This window comes from Barbus barbus (assembly GCF_936440315.1).
Source record: "Barbus barbus genome assembly, chromosome: 5".
Classification (NCBI taxonomy): domain Eukaryota; kingdom Metazoa; phylum Chordata; class Actinopteri; order Cypriniformes; family Cyprinidae; genus Barbus; species Barbus barbus.
Window position 1 is genome coordinate 26,894,424 of NC_136733.1, and position 13,744 is coordinate 26,908,167.

The 13,744-nt window shown below is 37.1% G+C and overlaps 2 protein-coding genes across 4 annotated transcripts in view; one reads left to right on the forward strand and one right to left on the reverse strand.

The window, feature by feature from the left end:
* mink1 (misshapen-like kinase 1) overlaps positions 1-4,359 on the forward strand; it is a 46,653-nt gene extending 42,294 nt beyond the window's left edge. The window contains exon 30 of one of the 2 annotated variants that reach the window (XM_079417210.1): positions 1-4,359. In XM_079417210.1, the coding sequence (XP_079273336.1) occupies positions 1-84 (84 nt within the window). In that variant the 3' untranslated portion in view covers positions 85-4,359. The other variant, XM_079417209.1, reaches the window with a different exon arrangement.
* Positions 4,360-13,744, reverse strand: part of LOC306870132 (guanine nucleotide-binding protein G(I)/G(S)/G(T) subunit beta-2-like) — a 22,800-nt gene continuing 13,415 nt past the window's right edge. Inside the window, exons 3-10 of one of the 2 annotated variants that reach the window (XM_079417216.1) lie at positions 13,289-13,327; positions 13,092-13,198; positions 9,313-9,376; positions 8,816-8,978; positions 7,824-7,890; positions 6,972-7,173; positions 6,677-6,893; positions 4,360-5,771 (exon numbers count right to left, since the gene is read on the reverse strand). In XM_079417216.1, coding sequence (XP_079273342.1) covers positions 5,665-5,771; positions 6,677-6,893; positions 6,972-7,173; positions 7,824-7,890; positions 8,816-8,978; positions 9,313-9,376; positions 13,092-13,198; positions 13,289-13,327 — 966 coding nt within the window. In that variant the 3' untranslated portion in view covers positions 4,360-5,664. The remainder of the gene's footprint in view (positions 5,772-6,676; positions 6,894-6,971; positions 7,174-7,823; positions 7,891-8,815; positions 8,979-9,312; positions 9,377-13,091; positions 13,199-13,288; positions 13,328-13,744) is intronic. The other variant, XM_079417217.1, reaches the window with a different exon arrangement.

A 13,744-nucleotide genomic window follows, 5' to 3' on the forward strand; every position in this document is an offset into this window, starting at 1 on the left:
GTGTTTTTTGCGTCAGTGCGTTCTGGTGGCAGCAGTCAAGTCTACTTTATGACCCTCAACAGAAACTGCATTATGAACTGGTGAAAGAGCTGCCACATCAACATAGATCCTGCTGTGTGCACACTTACAAACACTGAAGAGATAGTCCTCACACACAACAACATCCACAGACACTCTCACACTCTGTAAATACACACACAAACACACTCCTGCACAAACTGACATATAGAACAGTCATTTTCTTCACATCTTCCTGAAGACACTCCTTCACCATTCTCCTGTGATCTCTGAGCCAACTGTACAAGGCATGCGTGAGTCTGCTGTGAGCACGCTGCTGACCTCTGACAGAGCAATGTTGTGTTCATTTGATTCCACATGGGTTAGCTTTCAGCTCACTGGGGCCAACGTTCCTCACTGCTAATATTTCTGACCTTTCTAGGACCAGACAAAAAGACTAATTGTACATTATTCTACTAGAAATGCGTGTAAACTATGAGAATTCTTGTGACGCAGCAGCGGCGTGCATGTTTGAGACTTTATAAGCTACTTTGAGCAGCAGAAACAACTTGAAACTGCAGTGGTGTGAGGTGATACTGCAACATCTGTAATTTTCCATTTCAACTGTATAGTGTAGTAGTCGTTTGTTCTTGGTTGCATTCAGAGTTTCAGATAAAAGTGATATAATGTTTTCTTTTAACAAGTAGAAGTTTAGACATTGATTTAAAAATATGAGTTTAAACATATTCTGAGACGGCTTCCCTTCCGAGCAAGGGAAGGTTTTCGCTTTCTTGATGTAGAAACCATAATCTGACGCCTGTGTCACCAAGCTGTTTGTTCGATGGAAACGGTGCTGGCCGCTTCCACTAGTCAGCTGGTGAGACCAAGTCACCTAGAATGGAGCAACAGTCTCTGGTTACGCTTTTCAAAGCACTTTTTTCTTTCTATGTGGGAAGTATCATCATATCTACTACAGTTTGATATTCTCTGTATGTAAACGTATTTGGTATTACTCCTACTTTTACTATCTGCTGTTCTATAGCTGTTCTATTGCAATACGTGCTGTGTGCTCGTTCTTGTTCAAAGTTTTACGAGGGAGTTTCTCTTGGGTTATTCTGATGTTAGAAAGGAAGATGCAGTAACTTACTCCGGATATGACTGAAAACGTTTTTCGGCAGCACAAACATATAGTTCGGTTGTCACAGTGTAAATTGTACATAGCAGCCATGATCGTATTTGGATCTCATTTGCATTCAGTAAGCATATTATTTTTTTTAGGAGTTCAGTCACTACACGACTGCGTAATACATTTGAGTGTGGTGTCATAACGGAGTCGTGTGTTTGTGCTGTCAAAAGTGCTTGATTGCTTATGGAAGGTGTAGTTTTTTTTAGCCATGCTTGTAGTTCATCAGGGATGTGTGCATTTGATCAGACTTTTTTTCTTTGATATTTGGACCCCACCATTTGTTAGCAACACAAACGTCATGTTTTAGATGAAGACTTGGGTGGATTGGAGCAAGAGTATTGTTTTGTTTATCTGACAGTGTGCAAACGAGCTGCGTGCGTGTGTGTGCGCGTGTGTGTGTGTGTGCGAGTATCAGTGGGAAATATTAATCGGTAACATACAGTAGGATCAGTATAAAGCAATAGTAAAAGGATTATTGACGGGTTTGTGTCTGGTGTTACTGTCTCCAGCTCTGCAATACTAGACCAGAGATTTTTCTTAAGCTTTTCACTCATTTCCATGCAGGTAATCTACATTTACAGCAGTATTCACCAAAAAAAGAATACCTTCACAATCTAGTCTTTTCTCTTTCCCTATTTAATGAAGATGGTATTTCACCATTATATCACTTATAAAGTGCTGCCTTTACGAAAAAAACGTGTACACTAATCACAGAATATTTGATGCACTTTGTCCCTTCTAAATATTTTCCTAGTTATTAACGCTAAATGATTTTAGCACTGACTTGTTCAGTAGCTTGTGATGGTACAATCATCGTCTGTTACCTAATAGCCCCTCCCACCGGACATATTGGCCGCTGTCACAGTCTAGACGAGCACTAAACACAGATGACACATTTAGCAAGTCATTATTAAAATATGGCTGTGCAACACTTCAGATCAATAATTATAAATTGTTGCATTTCAGAGAGAGATGGGGGCTTATAGTTTGAATTCTCATCATCTGTAAACAAGCAAAATCTAATTAAGCTTGAATGCTAATGTGCCATTGACAGATTCACACTTTCTGAGAGTTTTTGCCCCTCATCCTTACTTTCTTTCTCTCTCTTGCTGTAGAATTTAAGCATTTTATTGCTTCGTAAATCAAACTGCCATGTTTACTGAAATAACAGTGCCTTGGGTTGGGTGTATTTGCTTGATTGCGTGCATGTGTGTGTGGGAGAGCGATGAGCATGTGATTGTTTCAATAAGAACTGAAGTTCAGGGAAGAGAAAAGTCCAGTGCGCAGTTAGGGGTCTTGTGCCAACAAAGTGCACTTAAATTGACAATAGCCAGAGCACCAAGACAGGCTCCTCTCACTCTTAGCACAAAAGCCATGCCATAAAGAGTTCATTCCTCCGGTTTGAAGGCAGCGTGGTCCTCAGATGTTTATTTAATACCACATTACAGTCCAACCGCCCTACAGTTACATGACAAGACGAGCTCTTTGTTCTGGAGTGCTTGTCGCTCGCATATCGTTTTGCCAAACAGAGAAAGCCTCTGGTTTTCATGCCGGAGGTTCACAAAAGGTTCGAGTTGTCATGGTGAAGAACTGCTCGCATGCGTGTGATATAACAGTCCCCAGCATTCCCAAGAACTCTTGGAATTTAGTGAGATTTTGCCTTTATGCTTAATAGTAAATGTGTATAACAGTGTTCACTGGATTGACAGAATTAGTTTTTATAGCAGAATTATGATATAACGAGTAGCAAAATTCAACAGAGGAAATATGCTTTATAAATTAGGTAAAGAGTTTATATTAAGATTACCATGGCCTGTCAGGATGATGGAAATGAATGGAGAAAAAAATATACACACATACAAAATCCCTGAATTCTTCTTCTCCTTTTTTTACCTAGATGTGAATTTATATAAAAAGAATTCATGAACGTAGCCTCATCAATAGAACTGAGTAAATGAATGCATTGTTATATAGCATTTTTCTGGCTGAAGAATAATCATTAGAGCACAAAGCTTCTCCCCTGTACATACGGCTGTACATTTAGACTCGTCTCTCTCCTCTCGTTTTCCCAGCGAGTGTTATAAAAGAGAGCGTGTGGGTGTGCGACTGTGCATGTGTGAATAGGAGAGCTATTTCTGATCCGCGTGCGTGCTGTTCATTATTCCCTCAGAGGAAAGAGAGCGGGGGGAGAAAAGACAAGACCGTTCGACAGCGATTAATGACCAGTGTGGTCAAACATACTCACATCATCACTGGACTCAAGCCAAACATGCGACTCCAGTCATGTTTGTGAATGCCACTGACGACCAATTGAACGTTGTAGTCTTTCTACAGCAGCTGACCACAGCCCTGATCTCGTATAAAAGCTCGTATTGATATCTGATCCAGTGCGTCAGGGGTTGTTCTGAAGGTACATGCGTTGTTTGCTTTATTGCAGACGTTATTGAATGTAATCAGTTTGTTTTATTCTGGTCTCTTAAATTGATTGAATTTAATTGTAGGATTGTAAGAGTTTTACAGAATCCATGGTTGAGGTGCACATGTACAGATATTTTACACCATCCCCCAGATTTGAAGAAATGTTTATGATTAAATGCTTTTATATCCAACGAGAGTATCATTTTAAACCAGTCGGTCTTTAAAAAGCTAGACTAGGTCACATGTGTAGCGGTCTTGGAGAGATGCAGAGCTGTCTGGTTTTCGTTTTAAGGCCTTTAGTGCTGTGTTTGAGGTATTTATCTACTCTACATGCTATTAGCACTATGCTAACAAGTGGCATTTCTCTTGTTGTTCTCTAGTAAAACAAAGTTAATCCCTTAGCTGATTTTTGTAAAATATTTACTACTCCAAAGAAAAAAAAGTTCATGATTTGTAGTTCTATTACGTTGTGCTTTTGGTTCAATTTCATAGCAGTAGCCAGGAGAGGTTAAAGGTTGTTTTTGGAGGACTTGATAAAGTTGATCCTCTGTGATGGGTTGATTATCATTTTTTTCATTTACTTTTGAAAAGTTTTTGTTTCAGAAAAAAGTAGATGTTTCGGACATATTTTTAGTGTTTCTGTTTAGGAGAGGGAGTGCTTCAGATGATTTTAAGTCTTAAAGATTGAATGCATTCACAAGTCTGTAATGTCTCAATACAGCATTATTTGAAAATTAAAAATAACTTGATCTCTGTTAAAATGGTGTGTAACTTTTTATTCCTTCAAGCTCATTTTATTAGATTTTATTATTTTTAAAACAATGTATGTACATTCATTTGTTTGAATCATCTTATTAGCTTATTAGCATCTTATTATTTATTTTTATGGCATGTTAGATAATTATCAAATAAATCTCAGGTGAGTCAATTAATTGTTTTACCATAAACGCATCATAAAAGCATTCTGTTTCCTGTGACTGAGACCGGAACCAAGTCAAACAAACAAGTGGCTCTCAACAAGTTTCTGATTGGGTTGTAGTAGATATTAGAAAACAAAAATTTAAAAATATATTTTGATGTTAACATTGTAAAAACTTTCCACATTTTGGCTCAGATTTATCATATGCAAGTGTTCAGTATCACACTTCAGTTGTTGTTAATGCTTTTATAACACTGTCAGATTAATCTTTTTGCTTGTCCAGGGTGAAGTCTGGGTCCTTACATGAAACCAGTTGAAAACCACTTTTATGATTTGAGTAATTGAAATCATTAGTATGTAAACAGCCTTGTGAGCAGCCTGTGAACACATATTTAGTGGCACAGATTTGTATTTATTTATTTTCAGTTTTCTTTATTCTCCTTAGGGTGCGGCACACAGGAAAACATGAATAAAAGCTTTCAAAAAATGTAAATTCTAAACAAAAATGAAAGACAAACATCATTTAATTACTTATATACTGTAATATGCCGGCATACGCATCTATAAAAACATGGGACTATATAAAGTGTGATCTGTATCAACTACAGATGGGTTGGGTACATCTCCTTCATCTTTTCAACTCTACATGCTCATGGAAACATCAGTACTTTAGACTTTTAGTATAGAAGACAGAATGGAAGTCAAAATAATGAATGGATCAAGCCCATCACTTAGAGCTCAGTCTAAAAATGAAGCATGTCAAAAGCGTGTCAAATAAATGTTTTGGATTGTACGCTCAAATTAGACAACTCACTCAACGCACATTCCTCCAAATGTACTTGTGTCTCTTAGTGAAGGTACCATGTAGGTTCAGCAAACCTTAATTAAGGGAAAAAAGTGTCTGTGTGTGTAAACATTCCTATTTCAAACTCGTGGTCCAAACCTACCTATAGTGTGACTGTGTTTAGAATGATGTGGCACTGAAAAGATTTGGTGTAAATGTATAACTAATTATATATATTATGTACAGTTTTTTTGTCAGGCATGTGTGTCTGTGTAGGCAAGTGTACATCATATGTACAGTAAAGTACATACATTGTGTATGATGAGTGAATAATGTGTACAATATGTGAGCTGTGTGTGCTCAGTTCCAGATCTTCAGGAAGCTGTCCCAGGAACCTGTACACACAGCCATGCCATCATCTGTGACCCCAAGACAGCTCACACGATTGTCATGGCCAGCCAGCACTCCTGTAAGAGATAATGAGTGTGAAGGGTTAACACTTAGATTTCCCACCTTTGACCTTTACATATACAACCACTCAAAATGTAAGATTTTTTTATTTTAAATCTTTTGAAAGAGTCTCTTATGCTCACCAAGGCTGCATTTATTTAATCAAAAAGACTTCAAAAACCATAATATTGCAATCTAAAAGAACTGTTTTCTATTTCTAATATCTTTTAAAATGTCATTTATTCCTGTGATGGCAAAGCTGCATTACTGTAGTCGTCAGTGTCACATTTACTTCTGAAATCATTCTAATGTGCTGAATTTGTGTTGAAGAAACTTGAGCACTTGCCATCAATGTTGAAAATAGTTTTTTGTGGAAAAATATTTTGTGACTCTTTGATGAATTTAGTTGAACATGATCTTATTGTAACATCATAATTATACTAACACTGTTGATTAATTTCATGCATCCTTGCTGAATAAAAGAAAATCTTACTAACCCTAAAAATCAAGTAAAAATAATGATAAAAAGTATTATTAATCATTTCCATATAAAGAGCTTATTAATTATTTTTTAAAATTAATTTATGCCATTTGAGTATTGTATTGAGTATTGTTTAATGCCATTTGAGTATTGTATTTTTAATCATGTAAATTTAAATATGTACAGAGTATCCACAACAAGCAAGTGTAGTAATGCAACAAACCTATCTTACACTATAGGCAGCTCTGTTGATTTTAGTATGGTAGAATTAAAGAATTTAGTGCTAAATCCTGTATTTTACTTCTTTTTTTTACAAACCAAGTTTTACACACCACTAAACCCTGTAGATCCTACATCTTTATTGTTGTGGGACCTCACAATTCACAAATAAACCACAGTGGTTACTGTACTGCCTCAAAATAATAACGCCAGTATGTTCACCTGCTCGGTCTCCCTTCATGGCGTCCCAAATGTTGCAGTTAAAGTCATCGTAGCCGGCGAGCAGCAGACGGCCAGAGCGGGAGAAGGCCACAGAAGTGATGCCACAGATGATATTATCATGAGAGTATAAACACAGCTCCTGATCCGCACGCAGGTCAAACAGCCTGCAGGTGGCGTCATCAGAACCAGTTGCAAACGCACTGCCACTGGGGAAGAACTGAGTGATGGAGGAGAAAATAAGTTAAAAGGAAAGATTTATTGGAAAAGTATTTGTTTAAGCAGTACATTTACTCACACAGACAGCGTTGATGTCTGACTCGTGCCCGATGAACGTCTGTCTGCACATGCTGTCTCGGATGTCCCAGAGCTTAATTGAGGCGTCACAGGCCCCAGAGATGAAGGTCCGTGAGTCTGGAGCCAATGACAGACTCATCACATCTCCACTGTGACCTGAGAACAGCGTGGTCTGCTGACCGGTCTCCACGTCCCACAGAGCGCTGGAACAAACACAACTGGAAGGTTAAAACGTACAACCTGCACAGATATTATTGAACTCTATAAATAGAAATTTTAAACAAAAGCTGTAACTGAACAGTGTGTTTGACTGCAGTGATTCTCAACTGGTCTAATCACGGACAGCAGGGAAAAAATGATAAATGCAAATAAAACACAAATAACCATTTTATCATGCGCAATAAACCAGCTAATGCTTCTCATATCATTTTCTGTTGATGTTCAAACTTTTTTTGGTTTAAATTCATCTATTTCTTAGTAAAAGCTAGCTATAATAACATGGACAGATTGTGTGATATGTCTTCATCCTCAAAACCATGAAACTACACAAGGTAAAAGAAAATATGACCCAGATTACAAATAAATCACTTGCAACATGGATAAAAGTGATTTGTGATAAAAGAGTGAAGTGATTTTTTTTTTGGCTTGTGAATACTGATTTCTGGGTTTAATATTAATTAAATAATATTTTAATTATAAATGATTTTGAGTGGGCTATGGTGGGGCACCACAAATTTTGGTCCTAAAGCAAAACCAGTTGAGAACCACTGTAGTATAATTTAGTTTTAACATTTTATTCACTTTTATATTTATTTATTTTTTTCAGTATAGAATAGCGTGTTATTGGACACACCAGGTTGTGTCTCCTGAACTGGTGATAATTTGATTGTCATCTATGAAACGGCAACAGGAAAGGTAACCTAGGAAATGAACAGACAGGAAGTCAACATTTCACACCCTTGATACTGCATGATGGTAGAAAAAACATCTTTGCTGTCTGATTCTCTTTTCTTTCAGAAGTACAGAAAACAAATGCAGTCATAAGCAGTATATTTGATTACTGCCAACAACAGTATGCAAACTGCAATTAGGGCACGTTCACACTGTCAGTTTTTGGGACTGACAACTGCGTTTACAGGTATGAGTCTCGAAATGCCCCGTTCACAAAGCAGCTTACATTTGTGTTTGGAATACTGTCTGTATGAACGTGCAACGGGAGTCAAGCCCATATTCCTTACCAGTAACCATAGCAACAGTGACCAAAGTAAAATCAAAGACGTGACGTCTATAATACTGAAAGTTTTATCACTTCGTACATGACAAGAGTCGAATCGAGCCGCGAGTTCTTTCGTCAAATCTTCATTATCCAACAGCAGCTTTTAAATTTGGGTGGAGAGCGCAGCATTTGAATCGCACGCAGAACACAAAACTGACAGGAGCGGCTTCGGTGGAAAACTGACTGGATTGAAAACTTTCAGATGCACGCAGCTCATTTCTCCGTCACTGTTAAGTTATCGAAACCACACCTGAAAACACGTAACACACGGTAGATGCGCTTCTGTAATGTTTTTAACTTATGTTAGTTGTGTAGTCCTGTTCCGTTCACACAGCGCTTGTTCCGAGAATGCGGTTGTGAGTCCTGAAAATTTACGGGTGTGAGTTCGGTTACAGAAGCCGGTTGTCACGCCTGCAAATAACCGTACTGTGTGTGAACGTAACCGTATTAAGGATTCAAATACAGGACTGACAACCACATTCTGTTGCTGTGTGAACGTGGCCAATGTTTAAGACATTGCTTTACTCTTCTTTGTAAGTGAAGTTGTGAGCATGTGTGTGTTATCAAACCTGTGTGTCCAGGCAGCTCTCGGCTGACTCTAACATTGCCCTCTCTAGTCTTTAAGCTGTATATGGAGCAAATGTTGTCCAGTCCACCACAGGCCACAAAGTTTCCAGATGGCGCATACGCACAGGTCATCACCCATGATGACCGTAAGGGGATGGCATGCATCTGAAGTTTATAATATAGAACATACATGCAAAGATTAAAACGGGCTGTTGAAAATCAGATAATGACAGGAAAAATTATCATCTTTACGACATAATATATAACTAATCTTTTGCCAATGTTAACTATGAACTGTCTTTCTAACTAATTTATTATTTTACCTGATGAATTTAATGTGACTTTACAATGCACTTACTAAAAGGACAATAAACCCATTGTTTACTTGATGGTGATGTTCCATGAAAAGCTGAACTTAAAAGCTTTTGGTTACTAGTTCAGAACTGCTTGGCTGCACCATCATGTGTTTTATGTGCAACAATATGATGGAGCTGCAGACCTTGTTTGTAGTGTAGCTGTCCCAGATTATGAGTTTTCCATCCTGTGAGGCACTAACAAGAAACCTGAGGATAAGATAAGAAAACGGACATATATTATTATAGATAGAAAGAATATGCAAAGTGCAAATAGTGTATAATAGTGCAAAAGAATACAAGACAGGGAAATGGCCAGGAGGTCTTACTGAATGTTCATGCCACATGTATTTGGAGAGTTACTTTGAATTTTTTTTTCTAAGGATTATTAGGGCCCAAGCCAGTAAGGCGCAGGATTATTATTTATTAAGGATTATTATTTATTTATTTTATTTCGACTATCCGGGGGCTTTGGGGGGTCTTAACGTGCTCAAAAACTCTTGAAAATTGGCACACGCGTTGGAATCTGCGGTCATTAGGACGCTGCAGAGGCTGGGAACCGGGCGTGGCACAGGGGGGCTCTACGGCGTACCCTGGAACACCAAACTCGGTACATATATTGTTCTCATCAAGCCGGACAACTTTCTAATTTACAGTCATTAGCTACGACCAACAGGAAGCAGGCTATATTTGCTTGAATGTCAATTTTTGGAAAAATCAGGCTGTACATAATTCATACTCCTCCAAGAAGAAACAAGTAGTTCACACCAAACTTTGTCAACATGATGCCAATATACTGAAGATGTTAAATTGCAAACGGATTTAGGATATCTTGAACGGTGTGGCGATGGTGATTTATTAAAGTAACAGTAAAAAAATAAGTAATTTTCATGTATCTTTATAGTGCAGCTTCCAAACACTTCATACATAGAACAAGTCATTCTGAGGACATGTGATTAATTCCATGAATTTACAATACACTATGGATAGCAGCAAATTTAAAAACTATCAGACATCTGATGTCACTCTGCTTCTGTGGGGGTGCGGGGGGTTGAGGGGGTGGGTAAGAGTGATGACGTGGTTTAAAAGTAACAGTAAAACAGTTCAGCTGACAGATGAAGACCAAGTTGTAATGCAGGCAAAAATATTTCACGAAAGCTTAGAGATCAATAAAATCATTATAAAACGCTTATAAATCATTAAAGGTTTTGATACTAACATGATCTAACAATGAACAATATATTTTTACAGCATGTTAATTCTTCATTGATAGTATGAACTAACAATGAACAAAATATTTTTTTACAGCATTCATTAATGTTTTTAATGTTAGAAAAATAGTCATGTTCAAAAGATACAACTTTAAATTTTAATAATGCATTAATACATTTTGGACTTAATATTAATTAACATTAATAAATGGTATATAATTATTGTTGATGTTTAATTAACAGTTAAACATTGGTTAATTCACAACTAACATAAACTATGAACAATATATTTTTTACTTTATTTGTGTAATACTTATAAATCATTAAAAGCTTTGGTAACACTATAATAATGTATCATTTGTTAGCATTAGTAAATGCATTAACTAACATGAACTACCAATGAAAAATATATTTTCACAGCATTTATTAATGTTTGTTGATGTTAGTTAATCAAAATGTTAATTCACAGTGCATTGACTAATGTTAACAGATAAAACTTTAAATTTTAATAATGTTTAAGTTTTGAATATTAACTATCATTAATAAATACTATATACTTACTGTTCATGTTAATTAATATAGTTAATGTTACAAACTGAAACCTTATTGTAAAGTGTTACTAAAGTTTTATATATTGTTCTGTGTGTGTGCATGTGGCATCGTTTTCCTGATGCCACCAGGGTGGCATTTGCTCTGACAGCTTGGGCTTGCAGCTATATTTTGTTTTGTTTTTTGCTTAGGGCAGACATTTGGCTGATGCTGCTGTACTTGCCAGAATGCAATCCACACCCCTAAACCTACCCATCTCCACCCCTAAACCTACCAATCTCCACCCCCTAGATGTAGATCTAACCCTGCCCCCTGGATCTTTGTTCTGCAGTGAGGGGCTACTGCTGCACACAGCAAACCGTTTTAGTGCATGTTTCTTTAAATGCTAATGAGCTCTGCTCACCCCACCCCTCTCTTACGTGGGGTGATGGTGAGTTCTCATGACACTGTTTACTTTAGCTGCATTTAGCCACAGAACTTGCTAACTAGCACATTATTAGAAAAGGCAATTTGCAATGATTCACTAAATAACCTTACACTCACTTCTTCTGTAGGTGAGGCTGGTTCACGAATGATTCACGTGAACATAAACGCTGTTAGATCGGGGCCGCATTCCCTTCAAAAACAAAAGTAATCCACGGCGTCTTCAGTGGCTCAGATGTCAGGAGTAAATGACGACTACTCATTATTACGTCCAACAACAAAACACCTCAATTGCTTAGGAGTTATTCTTGTCTACTCCTGCTCCGGCGTCGAAACAATGGCGGACTGTTAACAGCTCACTCAGGGCAGGTCTAAGTTAAAACACCAGTGTCAGTCAACAATCGTGGGAGGGGACTGGGTCTGTGTGACATCACACAGCCAAGAAGCTGAGCTGAAAAACGGCTCGATTTGAGAAAGGGGATATTATTTATAAGGATTAAAAAAAAAAAACACTGGGTGGAGTTTTATCATTATTGGGTGGAAGTGTACAAACACTGCCAACACTCATTTATGTTCAAACAACATGTAAAAGTCAAGTCAAGTCACTATTATTTGTATAGTGCTTTTAACAATACAAATTGTGTCAAAGCAGCTTTACATCGGCTTGATATAAAGCTGGGTGGCTTTATATCAGCTTTACAGTATTCAGACGGGGAAATAGTTTGTCGAAATAGTGTCATTCTCCTCTGGCCAGACAAAATCAGCAGTTTAAATCTAGGCTAAAGCAGAGTCAGATTGTGCAAAGGACTCATCTGGTTTCTGTGGTCTTGTCCCGATGTGAGTGAAAAAGTGAATTTTGCACCTGATGATCCCTTTAAGAAACATTTTGTTTATATATTAAATATATTTATATATAATATAAATTGTATGAATATAAATATATACATGTAAATGTTTTCAAAATATATTGTGTGTATGTGTGTCTTAATATATACATAATAAATATACAACACCGTACACACACATATATTATATAAACAAAAAAAAAACTTATTTTGAATCGCGATTAATCCTTGCCCAGCACTAATAATATTATATAAAAACGGTATATTTCATTATGTAATAAAATTAGTAAAAAAAAAATTTTACAAAATTATGTAGTAAAAAAGTAGTATTTTGAGTTTAAAACTGATATTGATGTTATTGTCAGAGTTTATAGAACAGAATGAGTTTATCGAAAATCCCTTTTTTGGCCGCATACATCATCGAAGATGCCTCATTTCAGAAAAGTAACCATTACATTCCAAAGTAAGAAAGAAATTACAATAATAAAAAGATAAAAAATAACTGTCACATTTTGACAAATGCGACCTCTGGAGGGCACAGCCTTCGAAATGAGACATAGTTAAAAATATGGGCTGTGTTTGGACATGAGACTGTAAAGATGACTCTAGTGCAATATGTCCTTGGATTAGTACAGCTCACAAAAATGATGTCTTTAAAGAAATTCATTTTCATTGTTACAGTAGTGCAGCCGTAGATGATTAGCCAACGACTAGTTAACGTGGGGTCAGTGTGTCGTGTTGTTCATTGTCTTGTGCTGTCAACAGGTGCAAAATCAAAGAAAGCCAAGGCACAAACCACCGAGTCATGCTCATCTGCTACTTCTAACTTTTTTTTTTTGTTGTTCTCTTTGATGCCATATGAGCGGTGAATTGTTAGAAGGTTGCAGATAAAGATACCTGGAGTCTGAGCCCCAGTGCATGGCGTAGATTTTAGCCAAATGCCCACGCAGGGTGCGCCTCGTCCTCATCTGTATCCTCCCCACCGGGTCCAGGCCTGCTGTTATCTACCACACAAACACAAACTCCACATAAGTGAAAACCCACAGACCTCTGGAGATCACATCATCTGGCTCCTATGTGTAATTACATCTCACCTGAGTGAGTGTGGAGTCTCCACATGCTTTCCTGGCATCCTGAGGGACAGAAGACAGTGTTAGGTGAATCATTGCATCATCACCATTTGTAAGTGGGGGCATGATCTATTTTTAAAGTAATCAGGATATTCAAATGTACACTTAATTTTGAATGGAATCTAAGGGAAGCCACTATAGCATCACTAGAAACTGTTTATGGCATCCATACTTGGTAAAACCATCCAAACATGGTAACTACACCAACGCTGACAGTCTTGAAATTATTTAGATTATGACTTTTATTCTGTTGATACCCTTTGAAAAACTTTGTCTAAACTGGTTTTAAAATTTAGTTAAAATGGCTCTTAAATGTCTTATTTAGCTTCTATTTTAAACTTCATAACTCAATTATGGTTTTGCCATGAAAATAGCAACAGAAACGGGCATGGCATTTATAAATAAAACAGTTTTCTCTGA